A 21,636-nucleotide genomic window follows, 5' to 3' on the forward strand; every position below is an offset into this window, starting at 1 on the left:
AGGCATTTTCAGATATTTTATTGATAAAATTTTGCTTATAGTCCATTGTTACGTGTTTTTGCCAGCTACCCCACTCCGTGAAACACTATGTTAATTCAAGCCACTGTGCCACATTATTACTATCTCTCTGGCACCCCTCATCATTCCTAAGTCATTTTCAAGATATTTTATTGTTAAAAATCATGCTTTAAAGGCTTTGATTCATGTTTTTGCAAGCCACCATTAACATGATATACCATTTTAATTCACGTCACTGTTCCAAATATGATTGTCCCTCTGGAGCCCCTTATGATTTCTAAAACCTTTTTCATATATTTTTTTAATAAATTGTAATCCAATTCCGCTTCCGCCTCCCTATTCCACTGTTCCAACTATCCCACCTGTTCTGCTCCAAGCTCCATCAATTCCAGTTCCAGCCCACCCAGTTCTACCGACTATAGTTCCCTCAGTTCTGGTCCTACCACTTTTGTCTCTCGATTCCAGAGTTCCAATTTCCCCAATTCCGCTCCGAGTTTCGACAATTCCAGGATTTTTATGCGGCTGCCTCCATGGTAATCTATGGCTGGTCATCCACAGTAGCTAGTTTATTATATGTTTTCTATCGGTATCATTTGTACATTGTAAGGATAAATTTTGGTCACGAGGGGTCTTTACAATCCAGTAAAAACAAGTTTTAAAGGTCTAAAACGTGTGGTTTGATATTTTACGAGCCCCTGGTTGTAAAAAAGGAAACAATATTGATTTGGTCCAATATTTACAAGTCAAGATGACGTAATATCACATGACTTGTTTCGGTTCCAATGGGGCCTTTATAATCTGACAAAACAGGTTTTGAATGTCAACAAGACGTGACATGATAGATCTTATGATTTGTGTTCTTCAATATTAAGAGTTCAGTGTGTCAACATTGATTTTTTTTTGCAACAGTTATCTCAATGTTCGGTATAATGGACTCAGAAAATATCTGACTGAAACACTCTCGTGTGGTGTCATTTTTGAGTGGCATTCATATTATTAGATGAACAATGTTGTGAAGTATGTAGCTATAAATGGCATCTCAAATACAATATGTTTAAGTATAATAAAAAACGAGGGCGTGCAGCATAAAGTATTATAAGCCGAAGTGGCTTCTTTGATAAACCCATAAGACAATGCAATGAAAATGGTCATGAAATAAAAAAACAGCACAAGAAGAAATTTGAAAAATATGCAGTTTTTTCGGTGTGCAAGCTCTTTACGTTAAAGGGAAATGTTCTGGATAAACTGTTATTAGTGGAATGTGATAAATACATTCCACTATTAAATTTGGAAGACTTTGTATGTGAAAAATACCTGCATTCAATTCATATCCCTGAAGTTGAAGTTCGATATTTCGCTGAATGGGTGCGTGCCTGAGAAGATACCAAATAAAGAAAAATGCACAAAATATTTGAATCTCCTTACTTTTGCTACTTGTATCAAAATGGACTGAAAAAGTGGCAAAGGCTTCAGTAAATTTAGCCTTGACCATAAGTCAAAAGGGCTAAAAATTTGGAGAACGCTATTGTATGTGATCACAAGCTAAGGACGAAATTATAAAGGGAATTAAACTGGATGTAAATGCGCGCGTGTGTGTGTGTGTGTGTGTGTGTGTGTGTGTGTGTGTGTCTTTGTGTGTATGTGTGTGTGTTTGTGTGTGTGTGTGTGTGTGTGTTTGTTTGTTTGTGTGTGTGTGTGTTTGTGGGTGTGTGTATGTGTGCATGTGTGTGTGTGTGTGTGTTTGTGCATCTGTGTGTGTGTTTGTATATCTATGTATGTATCTTTGTGGAAGAAAATCCAGCGCATCTCTGTGACTTTGTTTAATAACCCTGCTAACCTATCTTAGACACTAGTAGAACCCCTATGAGCCCGGGCGTAGTACCTATGTCTCTGAAAATTTCTTTTCTTTTGTGTGTGACATTCGAATAATTATTGTAAATGTTGAAGTTGTTGGCGCACCTTAAAAATAACGGAAACATAAGTAAGAAATGCAAAAAATATTTTTATTGAAATGATGACATGTGGAATATCATCATAAAAAAATATTGCTTTGAATCCATCTCGTAAAATTCTTCGCAATGTTTTCTCTTGAGATATCATATATTCAATTTGGGGTCATACACAACTTTTAACAACCTCGCAATACATTTCACCACAGATATTGCCGGGTTCCTGGACAGTTTATGCTGGTAAACTCTAACGTTTGCCGGTCCTTTTTTTTATCAATTCATCTTTTTATTCCTTGGTGATAATGTCTCTCAATACCCTTTATGTTTCAGTTGAGGTTTCACGTCTATTACATTATTTTTCATAGGTTGCCGTTTCGGAACCTGGATATGATATGCGTTATGACGTTGGTACTGTAGTAAGATTGTCTTCTTCTTGTCATCTTTTGAATGGTAATGCCAGAAAAAGGATATATCAACGAGTAATATGTTACCAGCAACAGTAGAAAGCAGCTGGCATTTGTCACCCACTAAAAGTTCCAAACTTGCACTCTGTTTGAGCACTATCATCTCTGGAAATATTACTCACACATGTCAACCATTTTGATGGTCAAAATTCTTCAGCACTCGAAAGGAATTGAACGCCTCACTGTCATGACAACGCAAGAATACATTTCAAATAAGATCCTCATTAATGCTTGTTTTGTATTTCAAAAATTTCTCTTTGCGAGCATTCACTTCTACAGTAACTTTATCATGAAAACCTACTTTCTTGAAATACTTTATCTTCACGTTTTCCATCTATCGATATTTATATTCATAGGTGATATTGTCTGTCAATGCTCTATTTATTTTGCTTACGATTTCACCGTCTATCATGAAATTATTTTTACATTGGTTGCAGTTTCGGCACTTGAATAAGATATTCATTATGATGTTAGTGCTGTAGTAGGTTTGTCTCCTTTTTTTTTGAATGCTAGTACCAGAAACATGGTGATAAGATCTATTAACGGATAATGTGATTAACAGCAACAGTAGCAAGAAGTTTGCCTTAGTCATAGTCATCAACTAGAACCTTGCACCCAGTCATAGAAACGAGGCATTTTCGTTAAGAACTCTCAGAAATAGATCTTCATATGGTTTAAATATATCTCTAATAACAACCATCTCCTTTTGGATCTCCTGGGTAGGGTTGGCTAGCCACATATTGCCCCGGTGGTGTAAATATACATAGTCTTGGCTCAAAGAAACGTAGCATTTTCATCAAGACTTCTGAGAAATAACTCTTAGTATGGTTTAATTTATGTCTAATAACAAACCCCCTCTTGGATAGGTTGCTAGCAGGTGGACTAGCTACAGATTGTCACGGTGGATCGAATATGCATAATGTTGGCTCAAAGAAACGTGCCATTTTCATAAATACCTCTGAGAAATAACTCTTAATATGGTTTAAATTTATCTCTAATAACAAGCCTTCACTTCTCCCACCCTGGAAATTGGTTACTATGCCCCCCTGTCCTTCTTTAATTCATAGTTTTTTTACTTATGTCTTATGCAATCTAAGCCTTTTCACGTTTCATTTTTCCATTTGTTGAGTTTTAACTGCTTTTCCTGTGATTTTATGATTTTATAACGTTTTTCCTATTAATAGAATTTGTATGTACAATAAAGCCCTCAGTTTTAGACTTCTTGTTCCAGGACAAAAATGCAAAATATTTCATCAATGCAATTTAAGCATCTTGTCGCCTATGTACATAGGTATGATCTTTGATTATTACCTCTAATTTTGTTTAGTGAAGAGGAAAAGAAAAACTTTTGATCAATAGAAAGTTGTACCATATTCTAGCCACAATGATACTCTCGCTTTTACTTCATCTCTGATTGTACATCCAAGATCCAATAATGGGTTCAATGGGGTTTATTATCAATTTAAAAATAAATTACGTATAACAACAAAAATCTGTCCATTCCTGGACGCCGATATCCTCAATCGCTACCTTTTAAACGTAATACCCAGTATAGTCACTGCTCCTACTCTCAGAAACAACCTTACCTCCCATTTATCCAACAAAAATACCAATTATCATTCTGCCCTGTCCCCGGGGGAAACCACCTCATGATTATACCAAAAAATAAATTATTTTTATCTATTTATATTTAATACATCATACAAAATCATTACATTAACCGTTATTAAAATAGTCTTTTCCGATGCTAATAAATGATTTTTTACTCTTCTTTTAAATTAAGCGAGGGAGCTCCCACCAGTCAGCTCTTCTGGGAGCAGGCTCCATAACCTTCCGCAAATTTTATTCGGAGTGAGATCCGATCTTACAGTCGGGGAGAAGGTTTTTTGCAAGTCTGATGATACTCGGGTATTTACATTATGCTGGTCCAAGATTGGTCGAAATAATGTTTTAAATGCAGAGGGGGTTCACCAGCAAGAAACTTGAACACAAAAAGGTCAAGCTCGACGGATAATGCAGCGACTCCGTTGACAAATACTCTTCATTTGTTCTAATTAATCTCAAAGATCGCTTATTAGTCAAATTGAGCTTCTGCAAGTGATTTTTAAAAGTCGATTGCCAGATCACTGCATAGTGATGTAAAGAGGGTTTGATAAAAGTGTTGTATAGCAGAATAAATGTTTCTTGCGACACAGTGTTCTTTATTATTCCTAGATTTCCGGATATCTTCAGCTCTACTGCTTGAATGTGATGCAGGAATGACAGGTTCTCATCAAGTAGGACTCCCAGTTATTTTGCAAAACACTTTTCTGGCCGATAATTCAACCTTCCGGATGTTTCGGTGTCACATATTGAAAAAAATGTTGTCCATCGATGAGTGGGAGTCGGTAGTTACTCGAGTAGGTATCGTAGTTGAGGGGTAGATATTCGAAGTAGACATTATAATCGAAGCAGACATTATGCAAAAAATACAAAAACTATTGCTAAGAAAAAGCGATGAGAACAACACCCAATATTATGTGATAATGCCCTCTAAAAGTGTTACTTAACAAACAGCTGCACTTTATATGTAACCAAAGTCTAATAATCAATTTTCTCCCCTGCCTCTTAATCATTGCAGTCATAGGAAATAATACGCAATCCAATTAATCATTCTAGAAAGTAGGACAGGGGGTTCTCTTTGCGTGCAATGTCCTATAAACTAGAAAGTATTTCCCAAATAATAATATTAGGAAGGCTTTCATAGTCCAGCTGTCTAGCACCCCATTCTATTGGGAGCAAATCCTTTTTGAATCATAATGTGGACAAATATTTGGATTATAAGAGTTCCCTGAAAAAACGCATTGAAAGAAAATGAAAACTCTTAAAGTATTGTCTAACAACCCACGTGTGCACTATCACTATGTAACACCCCGTGTGTGTGCCCTCAATTACAAGCAGGGATCCCCCACGGGCCACTTAAGTCTAGTATGTCACGTGAAGTTGCATCATCCTTAACACAAGTGAGCATTCCCCTTTTATATAACAACCAAGGAAAACTTGAAACGTCTTGAAAAACGTATTGTCAGTGAAATTGGATAATAGGACTTCTGTAGGATTTGAATGCTAGGACATCTGTTGGAATTGAATGCTAGGCCATCCGTTGGATTTGACTACTAGGGTCCCCGGTTGAAAATGTTGTTAGGGACCCTGGGGGAATTGGATGCTAGGGGCCCCCGATGTAATTGGATGCTAGGGCTCCCACTGAATTGTTTGGTGCCATGTTGGAATTAACTGCTAGGATCCCTGTTGAAATTAGCTGCTTTTTCTCTCCATTGGAATTGCTCGGTAGGAGCCGCCTGTGAAATTAGTTGCTGGGGCTTCTTCCCGGAGGAATTGAATGGTAGGGGCAACCTAAAAAGTTGTCCCTACCTAGGGGCTCGGTGGAATTAGATACTCAAGCCCTGGTTGAATTGGTTGCCAGGGGATACCCCGAAGGAAACGGTTGCTAGGGGCCAGGTGGAATTACTCGCTAGGACACGGTGTCTCGAAGGTCCCCCACTAGCGATTCCTGAAGCTCTTTTCCAGGCCCTCGGGTTTTTTTTAAAAAGAAACAATTTCTATTATGTAACATCCCAAACCCAATTACGTAATAACGAAAGAAATCATGATTTAGCGGGCCCCTGAAGGTTTTCCCCTGTATCCTCAGGTTTTTAAGTAATTATCAAATGATTTGTTTAGAAAATATTACCTATTACGTTATCAACACCTCCATCTCTTAGAAAACGTTCCCTTTTACGTAACTTGCATCTGCATCTTCAAGAACTTTAAAGAGAGTGTCAGGAGTTGGATTCAAAGGGATAGGTATGTCACGGGGCCCCTTTAAGCCCCACTACTTTTGAAGTTAGGATACTACAGATAAAATTGTGAAGCGTTTATACCTAACTTCTATTTATCTAGAGGAATGCTTTTACTAAGTGTGCAGTATGGGGGCTTAGATGATGATCTCCTTCTATTGTGAGTATTAAGTTTTTTAGATACTTACCTGCACGGAGTTGGGAGTGTTAGGGATGCTCTTCAAAATTTGAGTTTGTACAAAGAGGCCCCGATACCACGACACTTTTGAAAATTATGAACCGGATGTTCATTTTAATATGTGAAACCAATGTGTCTAGTTCACAAAAAACGAATAGAAATTGAATTAAAAAACACATGTTTTCAAGCGAAAGTAAAAGGCTAGGAAAAAATATCAAACAAATAAAAATTATATGAAAGAGAATTATATGAGGGAATAAAATATATATGAGGGAGTAAGTTTAATATATCCTACAATTTTACTTGTATTTTTTTCTAAAAGCTCATCATAAGAGGGAAAAAGCATGTTGATAATTGTTGTTTTATTCTCCTATGGCCTTTCAAAAAATTCAAACTAAAAATTTGACTGTTTACAGTTACTTAAAACACTATATATAAAGTAAATATACTTTTTCAATCGTTGCAGTAAGAATACACGTTTGAGAATATATGTCATCTTATTTGGGGTGAAAACCAAACTCACATGAAGAGAATAAGGAGCTCAAGGGGACTGGCAATCTCTGCTGCATATTGGATATGTTATGTGTCTTTAAATTATGGTGTCGTGTTCTGCTTTTGTCTTAAAATATCTTTTTTTAATTGAATTTTCATAAATCGGTATTTGTTGTAAAAACAGCTTCTCATCAAACCCCTCCCTATTTAGATTTTCAATTGGGGTTGCTGTCACACATGGAAAGTATGTTACACACATGCGCTCCAAATACTAAGGGGAAAGCTAGTCAATGCTTACGCGTAGGATGAGGGGTCCGAAATCTCAAAGTGGGAATTTTAGCCCAAAAATGTAAAATTATCCCCCCCCCACTTTTAGAGCTCGCTATTTCTTAATTTATTAACATTGCTCTTTATTTTGTTACATATAAATTAATCAAAATTAATAAAAAGTGCTTTCATTTAGAATATGTTTTAAGGAGTTGCTATCTTTACAGATAGATATAGTGATTGATAGACTCATGAACATTGCTAGAGACAGACACGAAACCCTGGCCGGCTGCCCCCTTTCCTGGAAAAAAGTCTCTTTTGCTATGGATAAATTAATCGAAAAGGGATAAAATATTGGTAAAATTGAATGAAAAGTTCATTTTACCAAATAGAATATGTCTCCGGAAAACCCCTTTTCAAAAAGGCCAGTTGAAGTTTGATTATGTTTTAAAGAATTTTGGTTCATAGCCTAAGAGGATTTTCAGTAATACAGTGATGACTAGGTGATTCTAGAATTAGATAATACCTGTCAACATATAAGCACCTTTTGACCTTCTCATGACAATTCAGAAGTTCATATCTTAACAGATTTCGTGCATAGTTTCATCTTACTATTTTTTTTTTATTCAGAACATGTTCTTAGGTTATAAGACAAGATAAGACTTGTCTCGAACAAATGATTATCACATGCCCAGGTGCGCCACGCCAAATTCATGTTTCAGAGAATAACTTAAAACACAAAAATTGTTTAATAGATGTCTTTTGGGAGAGGGCAGCAGAAAAGGACGTAAGAGGGGGACTGGTTGCCCTTCAGCCACTTTTCAACGCCCCCCTCAACATACTATTAAACTTTAAACCTAATACCCTTAGTCGTTCTTAAGATATTTCAAATACACCTTTTTGATAAACTGGAAGTACACAGTGCATTTTGATTTAGTTTTTTTCCCTCAGAACATTTTTTTAGTTGTAAGACATGACGAATTCATGCTGAATTCTAAACTTAAAGTACATTTTATACAGAGGCACCACTTGGGCTAAATCTTGGGGTGGGCATAAACCCCAGATTGAGCCCCTCCCCGGGGGGGGGCAAGAGCCCCCCTCTTGGCCAAGAGCCATTAGAGTTATATGATTTGGCTAGGTTTTTGCAGATTTTTAACCCATGTTTTTACTTCTTTTCTTTTAATTTGGTGCCTTCTGGTACCAAAAATCATATAACTGCATATAGAGTCATTTGGATGGCAACTCCTTGTTGTCGTGTGCCATACTGATAATAGCCAGTAATATAGCACTTTTATCTGTAAAAATGTCCTTTTATATTATTCAATATCAAGACCTCATAAAACATGATATATACTCTAGAAATAAAGTTAGTTCAAAATATAAGACAGAGAATTTCAGGCTATGACGCAATTTTCTAAAGCTAATCAACAGTTATAACGCACAAGCACAGCTTCACTTGGAACTTGTCTTCAAAATAAGCACTAACAAACCAGTTTAGAACCAAAACTGATCCAGACCTCGGATTTGGCAAATGTCTGAATATGATACCACATTACTAAAAAGGTATTCTCAAACTCTAGGGGGAATAAACAAAAGGACCGGGGTCGTAACGTTACCCATCTCTCCCCCCCCCCTCGGACAGACACACATACAACGGATATCCCTTGATGCAGACTAACATAAGTTATACATTTTTTTTGATTAAGCAAGGATTTTGAAAGCAAATTTGTCAATGAAAGAGCTTCAGAGCATCATCAGATTGATGACACGAATCGATGCAGCGTATTTAAATGAAGGAGAGCTTAATCCGGTGAGAGACAAATTGGAATCTGCCAATTTTACTCTTCAAGAAATCAGAAAGGTTATTCTAAAGGTATGAAATCCAAATATTTTCAGGTATTCTTTCGTCTTATGCAGTTTTTTCTGGCCGACGTTGGTTTCAGGGGGATACTCGAACCCCTCTCTCTCTCTCTCTCTCTCTCTCTCTCTCTCTCTCTCTCTCTCTCTCTCTCTCTCTCTCTCTCTCTCTCTCTGTCTCTCTCTCTCTCTTCTGTGATTTTAAAGTATAAATATAATTTTATTTTGTATTTAAAATCACCACCAATGAGAAACTACGTTTCTCTCACAACAAAGATTCCGAAACCAAACACAGAAGTTATTAAAGGAGGCTAGTGGCTAAATTGATATCTCTTCAAATCGATCTGAAGTACTTTTCTGAAATGCTGGGCCCAAAAAAACATGTGGTTTCGAAGGTTTATATAATCTCCTCTTAGTTGTGATTTAAACACCCCTCCCCTTTCAAGTCTCGTGTGTGTCTATGCAATAATGTAAACAATGAAAGTCTCAAATGAACCATTTTATTTAAATGAAACTTTCATGCTATTGTCTTCAATAACCTTTTAGTTGATGTAAATAGGCAAATATAATTATATAAAATACAATTGTTTTTGTTTATTTATAATACTCTGTACTTTGCGTTTTTTATACTTTTACGGGTTTCATTCATTCATTCATATGTTTAGCCTGTGCCATGTACAAGTGTGCCAGAGTATCACCATGATTTCTAAGATATTCGAATTTTTCTGGCTCAACGCTTAGAATCCAAGTTTTTATGTGTTTTTAGGAATATTCTTTGTTGAAATTGTTTTTTGGACCAAAATTGTTGTTTTGCAATGCAAAAAGGTCGAAAAAGACCGTGCTGTACCGCGAACCATTTTTTTATATAAAAGCAGGGCCAGAACTGAAATTTTGGTTCGTTTTTCCCCTCTCAGTAATCAAGGCTTAAATAATCCCTGTTCAAAGAATTATTGCTATTTGTGACTATTTTTTAAATTTACTGAATTGAAAATGAAGAGGGATCTAAGAACATGCAATGAAACAATTAAGCTATCTTATGTATAAGGGGGATCAATCCCATCCCCTCCTCAAGTCCCCATCTTTACCCTAAATATTAACTAACAATTTCATGAAAGCTATTTAAGATGTAAAAAAAATTACTTCCATTAATTCCAAGAGTTTTGTTTACTAATTGTTTTTCAAAATATGTAAATACATGAATTCTATTGTTTAAATTGAGTAAACAAAATGAGCCAATTGATTCGCGAATCGTTATGAAAAAAGAGAATTTTTTCTTTAAAAAGAAAATGTAACGTTTCAAAGAAAGCTGCAGCCCAAGAGCCTAAACATAAACCTGATTTTGGAAAATAAAACACCTATTCCCACATAAGCTAACCTAGTGTTAGCGAAGAGAAAAAGAGAATATACCGTCCCATACATCCGTGTTAAGAAGTGTGCTTAGTTATTATGTAAGATATAATTTATTTAGTTTAAGATAGTTATTATATATTATAAGCTTAGCTATAATATTTAAGATAGGGGAGCCACGTAATAACGCTATCTTTTAACCTATTGTTGTATTTACCTGAGTTTTCTATCATGGTTGCAGTTATAACTTGTTGGAGCGGTAGCTAGTAACAAAGTAAGAGACCATCATGCCCCATACTAAGAAATAGAATACCTCGTAACTCTTAAAAATAGAGTCAGATCGAAACACGAAATACAATAGTAGAGTCACCTTGTATGAAAACTCTATATAGGAAACTTATAGCTCTTTGGTTTGAGTAACGAGGAAAATCCATTGGCTTGAAAAAACAGAAAAGTAACTGCAAGCACGATATTCTGCATCGATGTCATTTTTTCCGTTTTTCTCCGCAGCTAGCGGGCAGAGGAACATCATAGAGAACTGTTTAATGGCTCATTTTAAGGGAAAAAGATGAATTTAAAAACCTTTTGTAATTAAAAAACAATTTCTAAAATAGAATAATTTTTTCACAAAAGACATAATTTTTGCACAATCCGGTTTGCAGCAGTAGCTAGCAACCTAGTAAGAGACGATCAGGCCCCATACTAAGAAATACAATAGCCAGAAATTCCTAAAAACCCTTGGCTTACCGTCCCTTGGCTTGAAAACCAAGAAAAATGGCTAAGCCACAATATTCTGCATATACTATATCTTTTTTTTCCTTAGATATCAGGGCATTGAAACATCGTAGGGAGCTGTTTAATCGCTCATTTGAAGGAAATTGAGTTTTTTAAATATAATCAAGTTTTTGCGTAAAACTTCATTTTGCTATAACACTGTAGTAGTTTACTTTTTTATAATTTTAGTAATTTGCCACCTCTACGTGCTCTTGAACGCCCTCCTCTTTACGCTAGAGTTTTTTATTACTGTTTTAAAAAGTAGAGCTAAAAGAAAGAATCTAACTTTAGCGTAAAGAACGAGGCGTTAAGGAGGTCTGAATTGAAACTAGTCTAAGCTTATATATTTAAAATCAGCATGAAAATGCAATTCTTTTGATGTAACTATTGTTATAAAAATTATGTTTTTTTTTTGTTTTTTTCCCTAGGGGTGATCGTATCGACCCAGTGGTCCTAGAATGTTGCGAGAGGGCTCATTCTAACGGAAATGAAAAGTTCTAGTGCCCTTTTTAAGTGACAAAAAAATTGAAGGGCACCTAGGCTCCCTCCCACGCTAATTATTTTCCCAAAGTCAACGGATCAAAATTTTGAGATAGTCATTTTATTCAGCGTAGTCGAAAAACCTTATAACTATGTCTTTGGGGACGAATTACTCCCCCACAGTCCCCGTGGGAGGAGCTACAAGTTACAAACTTTGACCAGTGCTTACATATAGTAATGGTTAGTGGGAAGTGTACAGATGTCTTCGGGGGGATTTTTTGAATGGGGGAGGGGTTGAGGAGAGGGGGATATGTTGGGGGAACTTTCCATCGAGGAATTCGTCATGGGGTAAGAAAATTTCCATGAAGGGAGCGCAGGTTTTTCTAGCATTATTAAAAAAAAAATGGAAAAATAAATATGAAAAAGTTTTTTCAACTGGAAGTAAGGAGCAGCATTAAAACTTAAAACGAAAAGAAATTATTACGCATATGAGGGGCTCACCTCCTCCTAATACCTTGCTCTTTACTCTAAAGTATTTTTAGTAATTTCAACTATCTATTCTACGGGTTTTGTGATTCAGGGGTCATTCTTAATTAATTGGGACAAAATTTAAGCTTTAGTGTAAAGAGCGAGGTACTGACGAGGGGGTGAACTTCCTCATATATGTAACAAAAACATGAGGATACAAAAGTTCGTTACGTAAGTTAATTTATAAATTAAGTATATCTTTTACTAATAAAAACATTTGTAAAAAATTAAAAGTTCTAGTTGCCTTTTTAAGTAACCAAAATACGGAGGGCAACTAGACTTCCTCCCCCGCTCCTTTTTTCTCAAAATCATTCAATCAAAACTATGAGAAAGCCATTTAGCCAAAAAAAATAAATATGCACATTTCGTTTTAATTATTCCTCTGCGGAGAGCCAAAATCAAAACATGTATTGATTTAAAAACGTTCAGAAATTAAATATAAAAAAACAAGTTTTTTTAACTGAAAGTAAGAAGCAACATTAAAACTTAAAACGAACAGAAATTACTTCGTATATGAAAAGGACTGATTCCTCATCAACGCCCCGCTCTTTACGCTAAAGTTTTTGACTGTTTAAAAGTAGAATTAAAGAAAGAGCAAACTTTAGCGTAAAGAGCGGGGCGTTGGTGAGGAAGCAGCCCCTTTCATATACGAAGTAATTTCTGTTCGTTTTAAGTTTTAATATCGCTCCTTCCTTTCCGTTAAAAAAACTTGCTTTTTTTATTTAATCTACATGTAAACTCTGTTTTCCAGCGACGTTAAAGACCGCAGACAGAGCTATGGAGCAATAGCAATCTGATCCAGCCCAAACTATTATGCTTTATGGTTTAAAAGATTGACTATAATTATGAACTAGGTAAATGCCACGATATAAAATGAATGTAAATGACCAATCTGATTGCTAGTCATGAAATAGTCACTGTAGCAGACTGTACTCCACTACTAAAAAGAAAAAGAAAAAAACTAGTAATGATGATAGCGCAAATTTTAATATCTGTTCTACTCCACTTTACTTTGCTTATCCATATTAAATTACCTGCTGTAAAAATTCGACAAGTTCAATTATTTTTGTTTCTGCTACAATCAATAGCCCCATACTGAGCATGTGCTTAAAGTCACACGCTTCGTTTCTTCGAAGACAGGTAATTAGTTTGGGATTCAAAAGCATGTGACATGTAAAACAAAAGAGAAAAATTAAAAAATGAACAAAAGATATTTTGGTTAACTAATAATGCAGCCATGAGCAGTCTGTCCAACAGATGAATTACACCTGTCTCTTTAAGGGCATAGATGCTGACAATTCAACGCATAATTTATCGCGTTGAGAGCGTATAATATTGTTGAAAACTTTAGGATTAAAAAAAAAAAATATATATATATATTTTAGTCGATATAAACTTACTTTCCTGAACTTGTTTGTTATCCTATATTAAACATCTTGTGTTGAAGTATTTTGGTTAAAATCCTAGAAGATGATTTTGGATCTATTGAAGAGCAGTTGAGTTGGATGAAAATCAAACAGTTCGTGGTAACGAACTGTAGTAAGGAGCGACCGGGGCTCAATAGTAACCAAAACTCTAAAAAATTAAATTTTGATATCAATAGCTACATCAAAATAATCGCATTTTAATGCTGATTTTAAATATATAAGTTTCATCAAGTTTAGTCTTACCCATCAAAAGTTACGAGCCTGAGAAAATTTGCCTTATTTAAGAAAATAGGGGGAAACACCCCCTAAAAGTCGTAGAATCTTAACGAATGACACCATCAGATTCAGCGTGTTAGAGAACCCTACTGTAGAGGTTTCAAGCTCGTATCTACAAAAATCTGGAATTTTGTATTTTTTGCCAGAAAACAAATCACGGGTGCGTGTTTATTTGTTTGTTTTTTTGTTGTTTTTTTTTCTTTTTCCCAGGGGTCATCGTATCGACCAAGTGGTCCTAGAATGTCGCAAGAAGGCTCATTCTAACGGAAATGAAAACTTCTAATGCCCTTTTTAAGTGACCAAAAAAATGGAGGGCATCTAGGCCCCCTCCCACGCTCATTTTTTTCCAAAGTCAACGGATCAAAATTTTGAGATAGTCATTTTGTTCAACATAGTCGAAAACCATAATAGCTATGTCTTTGGGGATGACTTACTCCCCCACAATCCCTGGGGGAGGGGCTGCAAGTTACAAACTTTCACTAGTGCTTACATATAGTAATGGTTATTGGGAAGTGTACAGACGTTTTCAGGGGGATTTTATTTTGTTTGGGGGTGGGGCTGAGGGGAGTGGGCTATGTTGGAGGATCTTACCTTGGAGGAATCTGTCGTGGGGGAAGAAAAATTCAATGAAAAGTGCGCAGGATTTTCTAGCATTACTATAAGAAAACAATGAAAAATAAACATGAAAACGTTTTTTCAAATGAAAGGAAGGAGTAACATTTAAACTAAAAACGAACAGAGATTAATGTGCATATGAGGGATTCTAAAAATACTTTAGCATAAAGAGCGAGGTATTTAGGAGGAGACATATACCTCGCTCTTTATGCTAAAGTATTTTTAGTAATTTCAACTATTTATTCGACGGCCTTTCTGATTCAGGGGTTATTCTTAAAGAATTGGGACAAAACTTTGATTTAGTGTAAAAAGCGAGATATTAACGAGGGTACAAACCCCCTCGTATACATAATAAAAATATAAGATTATGAAAGTTTGCTACGTAAGTTAATTCTTAAGTTACGTATATTTTTTACTAATAAAAACGTTCGTTAAAAATTAAAAGTCCTAGTTGCATTTTTAAGTAACCAAAAATTGGAGGGCAACTAGGCCTCCTTCTCCACCCCTTATTTCTCAAAATCGTCTGATCAAAACCAAGAGAAAGCCATTTAGCCAAAAAAAGAATTAATATACAAATTTCATTGTAATAATTTATGTACGGAGAGCCAAAACCAAACATGCATTAATTCAAAAACGTTCAGAAATTAAATAAAAAAAAACTAATTTTTTTAGCTGAAAGTAAGGAGCGACATTAAAACTTAAAACGAAAAAAAATTAGTCCGTATATGAAATGGGTTGTCCCCTCCGCAATCCCTCGCTCTTTACGCTAAAGTTTGACTCTTTGCCACAATTCTACTTTTTAAAACAATTAAAAACTTTAACGTAAAGAGCGAGGGATAGCGGAGGGGACAAACCATTTCATATACGGAGTAATTTCTGTTCGTTTCAAGTTTTAATGTCGCTCCTTACTTTCGGCTAAAAAAATTAGTTTTTTTTTTATTTAATAGCTTTCAGGCTTGGATCCACGGTCTAACTTGAAAAAGCTTTGTCATAAAAACAAGTAAGGTTTTCATTCAAAACTTCTCCACTTTGTCCTAAAAATCTACAATCTAGGGTTCAAAAGACAATCAATCGGGTAGGGATTGCCCTGTTTCTGCCTTATGTACTGAGGGTTGTTCTAAGGGATCTACAATTCCACTGCTTCGTTTATTAGTACTATGATGCATAATTGCATAGCTGCATACAGAATTACCTAGCGCAGATTGGTAAAAAAAAAAAATCCGTAAAAATTGGAACGCACAGGAAAATTCCCTTTTTCTCGGTTTTGGACTTTTATACGTTGACAAGGTATATATTATCAAGGTACTATTTTTAACTAATAACTTATTTGCCAATTAATTATATATAAATTTTTAGGTATATGTAGTTTCACAAGTGCCTAAATTTTAAACAGATCTATGCTAGTGTGCTTGCAACTCAATTCATTTAAATCAACCTTCGTTTAACTCAACCCTGGTTCAACTATGCCCCCTTTAACCCAGCCCTCATTTCATCCAGCCACCGTCTAGCTAAATTCTAATTAATTCAACTCAGCCACTCTGCAACAGAATCCTCATCAAACTCAACCTTATTTAGCCCTTAACGCAAACCCCATTCGATTAAACTCCAATCAGTAAATTTGCTGGGGTTTACAACATCATTCTATAGGAAACTGTTTAATAAAATAAAAATAGTATAATTAGATTTTTTATTTCAATGTCTTTTCTAATATCTTGGTCCTTTTCAATGCTTCCCCTCTCCTTGAGGGTCCCTGATATAGCCCTAATAATACATATTTTTTGTTGTTTTGTATCTTATGATACACTGTGTCTATTTTGTCAAACGGTTTTTGCGCATTTCTGACCCCGTGAAAAACGTTACGCCAGAGATTTCGATGCAATCGCTGGATAAAACTATTATTTGAAACGAATTTAAAATGCGATAACAAAAGAAGGAAACAGGTAATCTGGTTAATACAAACATTCTGCCACAATAAAGGAAGAATTTCATTGTTTCAGTTTTTTCTTTTAGTTTTTAATGATATATCAGAGTTCTACCTGGGACCATATGATCAGGGGGGGGGGCGTTATTGTCAGAAAAGTTTTCATGATATTTGGAAAGAACACACAGTAAGAGAAGGATCTAATACTGCTATATTTAGCCTAACCTGTTGCAATAGTCGAATTGAATTGGGTTGGAATACAATTAGGGTTGAGTTGCAAGGGGTTGAGTTATGCAGGGGTTGAGTCAGACGGAGATTACTGATACTACTAAAGTATTTGGATCCTACTAAAAACCAAACAGATTTTACAAACAGCAAGGGTGATTCAGAAAATATGACCAAAAGAGAAAACAAAATATCAACTGTACTTTACTTTCGTGTTAATGGTGGGATTTAACTCCACCATTTACTCCACCATACTCCACATACTCCACATAACTCCACCATACCGTGTTAATGGTGGGTTTACTTTACTGACATATTAGATAGTCTGACTCTTCCTACTAGATAATCTGACCTTTTTCCCCCGTTTCTGAGAACTTACTATAAAAATCCACACCCTTTTTTCCTCTTCCCTTCTACAAATTTTGGTAACGCACTCTTTTTATCCCTATTCAGGGGTATTATGTTTGGAGGGGGATTGATTGATTTTACCGATTAGCTGATCATTTATGCCGACTCTTTTCACCACTAATTAGCATAATGTTCATTCCTAATAAAAAATTTGGGATCGCCATTAAGTCTAAAGAATCATATAATCCGAGGAAGAAGAGCTGCTTAGTTCTTCTGCCTGCTAAACTGCTTAGAAGTGTAAGAACAACGACATGTGATCTAGTGAAGAATGGAGCAATATATTAGGAGAAAAGTGGCAAGGTGATTTATATGCAAAAAATCTCAGAAGTGAAAAATTGACAAATTTTAATTAGAATACACAGATTAAAGAAAAAAGAAGAAAATACTACTTAATACCTTAAGTTAAAAATTCGAACGTCCTGGTTCGGAAGACGGCCAGACTTTCAGTAATTCGTCAAGTTTCAGCTCGTCCGTAAAGTCAGTCTTGCAACACATCATGACAAGGGGATTCCAACAGCCATCGTCCACTGTTGAGCAAAAACGTATTATGACCCGTTTTAGTTTGCTAAAACTTCTTTATTGTGTGGCCACAGTTGGTGGTGTTGTCGCAACCCACTGGTAAACTGACCAAAGAGCCGGGAATATCGATTTGACAGCGTTAGTTTCACGGAATCGTCCAGAAAAGATGGTGCGATGTATGACTTGTTGCTTTCAGCCTCAATCCTGGCTAAAAAGTCCTGAAACCCTTTAGCTCTAACATAGGTTCTGCAAGATCCAGAATGGTGTCTAGGCTGGTCCACAATGCTGTCAAACTCTTCGATCTGGACATTCATCTTGTCATAGTAAAATTCTTTGGCTTCACTACTGATTCAGGTGTATTTATACATATGTACATATATACATATGTACATCATAGTTATTTCCTGCTTTGTCTAGGCTGGTCCACAATGCTGTCAAACTCTTCGATCTGGACATTCATCTTGTCATAGCAAAATTCTTTGGCTTCACTACTGATTCAGGTGTATTTATACATATCATGAAAAGAGAAATCACCAATGCAACAGCACAAACACACAAAAAAAAAAAAAAAAGAGAGACAGAAGGAGAAAAGGAAGACTGTTTTCCTAAATTAGTGATTAATATAGACCAGCACTTGAATGAGGCCTTAACCCTACTCATCCATACAATCACATAGGTCAAACAGCATAGCCACACACAATCAACCATAAAGAATAATCCATGGACAGGCAGTCATGTCGTCAATAAGTATAAGTCGTCATTTACCAAACAATAGAAAAAATAATATAGACAAATAATTCAGTGGCAACACCCAACATAAGGGCTCATCAGGAGAATACACTGGCCTATATAGGGTTTCGCCACTCTAAATTCTCTACCCAGCACAGTGTTGTGGCTACCACAGAATATCCATGGCATCCCCGCGTCAGGTATCACCCCCAAAATATATGCCTATGAAAGAAAAAAAAAACAGCAAATGTAAAACAACCAAGTAAAACCAAAACAAGCTTATCCTGTTAATATATCCCTCCCTTTAGCAACAATAGGTAAACTAATATTATAAATTTTACCAAATCACAAATATTAACACATTGCAAAAAACCTGAATGAACTAAACAATCATAGAATTCATCTTTACCATGTGGCTAATTTTTAAGAAAATCCGCTCAATTAGAAACACAATTCAAAATAAATGGCGCTGCGACAACATTTCTCGAACCTCCGAAATTAGTTGAAAATTTCTTTAAGTATTTCTAGATAATTCTTTTGATATTTATTTAGAAGTTCGTTATAATGAAAACTAAATTTTTTAAATTGCCAAGTTAATTTATTTGCAGAAAAACCTCTTGATATCAATTTTTGGCTTAAGATTTTACATCTATTTTTAAAATCAATATAATTACTACAAATCCTTGCATAACGAAGTAAATGTGAGAAAAACGCTGAATATGTGATATTTGAGTGTATATTACTTTCAGGGAATGGGAAACTAATCACTTCAAAATCAAAATCATCCGTTTTATTATACATTTTAAAACTTAATTTATTATTATCACAAATATTAATATTTAAATCTAAGAAATGATCTTCATAACCAGCGCCATGACTAGGCGCAAGAATAAGCTCTGATGGATATAAATTTTTAGAAATATCAATGAAATCCTTACAATTTAAGACCAAAATATCATCTAAATATCTTTTATTATTTGACAAAGCATGTTTTAAATTAATTGGATTATTCTTATCCATCATATATTTATATTCTAGTTGACTTAAAAACAAGTCAGCTATAAATGGGCTGGCATTCCCCCCCCCCATGGGAATTCCCACAATTTCCTTGTACAAATCACCCCCAAATCTTATATAAGTATTGTATAAAACAAATTCCAATAACTCAAAAATCATATCCAAGCTGTAACATCTCAAGTTAACTGTAGTATTAAAGCAATTTGTCCATATAGCTTTTTTATTATAAATGTCTATTTTTAAGAACCTTTTACTAGATAAGAGGAAAGATTTCTTGATAACAGTTTTTAAATTATCAAACACTACATTAAGTGATAAATTAGTATACATTGTCGCAAAATCGAAAGACTCAATTCTTTTAGCTGAAACCATTGTTAAAGAATCCACAATGCTGTCAAATTCTTCGATCTGGACATTCATCTTGTAATAGCAAAACTCTTTGGCTTCACTACTGATTCAGGTATATTTATACATATGTACATATATACATATGTACATCATAGGTATTTCCTGCTTTGCTGCTTTGTCTAGGCTGGTCCACAATGCTGTCAAACTCTTCGATCTGGACATTCATCTTGTCATAGCAAAATTCTTTGGCTTCACTACTGATTCAGGTGTATTTATACATATGTACATATATACATATGTACATCATAGGTATTTCCTGCTTTGCTGCTTTGTCTAGGCTGGTCCACAATGCTGTCAAACTCTTCGATCTGGACATTCATCTTGTCATAGCAAAATTCTTTGGCTTCACTACTGATTCAGGTGTATTTATACATATGTACATATATACATATGTACATCATAGGTATTTCCTGCTTTGCTGCTTTGTCTAGGCTGGTCCACAGTGCTGTCAAACTCTTCGATCTGGACATTCATCTTGTCATAGCAAAATTCTTTGTCTTCACTACTGATTCAGGTGTATTTATACATATGTACATATATACATATGTACATCATAGGTATTTCCTGCTTTGCTTGTTAATTTGTTTCTGCGCTAAAATACAGTGAAGAATTTGGAATTTGAATCCTTGATCTTTGATTAAATTAAATAAAAAACAAACAAGTTTTTTTAACTGGAAGTAAGGAGCGACATTAAAACTTAAAACGCACAGAAATTACTTCGTATATGAAAGAGGCTGCTACCTCATCAACGCCCCGTTCTTTACGCTAAAGTTTGACTCTTTCTCTCAATTCTTCTTTTTAAAACAGTAAAAAATTTTAGCGTAAAGAGCGGGGCGTTGATGAGGTAGCAGCCTCTTTCATATACGAAGTAATTTCTGTGCGTTTTAAGTTTTAATGTCGCTCCTTACTTCCAATTAAAAAAACTTGTTTTTTTTTATTTAATTTCTGAACGTTTTTGAATCAATGCATGTTTTGATTTTGGCTCTCCGCAGAGGAATAATCAAAACGAAATTTGCATATTTTTTTTTTTTTTTGCTAAATAGCTTTCTCGTAATTTTGATCGAATGATTTGAGAAAAAAAGAGCGGGGGACGAAGCCTAGTTGCCCTCCGATTTTTTGGTTAATTAAAAAAGCAACTAGAACTTTTAATTTTTTACGAATATTTTTATTGGTAAAAGATTTACGTAACTTATAAATTAGCTTACGTAAAGAACTTTTGTATTCTCATGTTTTTATTACATATATGAGGGGATTTGCCCCATCGTCAGTACCTCGCTCTTTACACTAAAGCTTAAATTTTATCCCAATTCATTAAGAATGACCCCTGAATCACAAAAGCCGTAGAATAAATAGTTGAAATTACTAAAAATACTTTAGCGTAAAGAGCGAGGTATTAGAAGAAGGTGAGCCCCTCATATGGGTAATAATTTCTGTTTGTTTTAAGTTTTATTGCTGTTCCTTACTTCCAGCTGAAAAAGCTTTTTCACATTTATTTTTTAATTGTTTTTTTTTTAAATAATGCTAGTAAATCCTGCTCTCCCTTCATGGAAATTTTCTTCTCCCATGACAAATTCTCGATGGAAAGTTCCCCCAGCATTTCCCTCTCTTCTCAACCCCTCCCCCCAACCAAAAAAATCCTCCTGAAAACGCCTGTATACTTCCCAATAACCATTACTATATGTAAGCACAGGTCAAAGTTTGTAACTTGTTGCCCCTCCCACGGGGACTGTGGGGGAGTAATTCGTCCCCAAAGACATAGTTATAAGGTTTTTCGACTACACTGAATAAAATGGCTATCTCAGAATTTTGATCCGTTGACTTTGGGAAAATAATTAGCGTGGGAGGGGGCCTAGGTGCCCTCCAATTTTTTTGTTCACTTAAAAAGGGCACTAGAACTTTTC

At 35.2% G+C, this 21,636-nt stretch overlaps 1 protein-coding gene across 8 annotated transcripts in view; it reads left to right on the forward strand.

Annotated features, from left to right (window-relative positions):
* Positions 1-21,636, forward strand: part of LOC136036513 (sodium channel protein Nach-like) — a 128,296-nt gene that overhangs the window by 57,191 nt on the left and 49,469 nt on the right. For 7 of the 8 annotated variants that reach the window (XM_065718809.1, XM_065718814.1, XM_065718806.1 and 4 more), the window contains exon 3: positions 8,915-9,077. In XM_065718809.1, coding sequence (XP_065574881.1) covers positions 8,937-9,077 — 141 coding nt within the window. In that variant the 5' untranslated portion in view covers positions 8,915-8,936. Of the gene's footprint in view, positions 1-8,910; positions 9,078-21,636 lie in introns of all 8 variants that reach the window. The other variant, XM_065718811.1, reaches the window with a different exon arrangement.

The sequence above is a fragment of the Artemia franciscana genome, chromosome 15, assembly GCF_032884065.1.
Source record: "Artemia franciscana chromosome 15, ASM3288406v1, whole genome shotgun sequence".
Lineage (NCBI taxonomy): Eukaryota > Metazoa > Arthropoda > Branchiopoda > Anostraca > Artemiidae > Artemia > Artemia franciscana.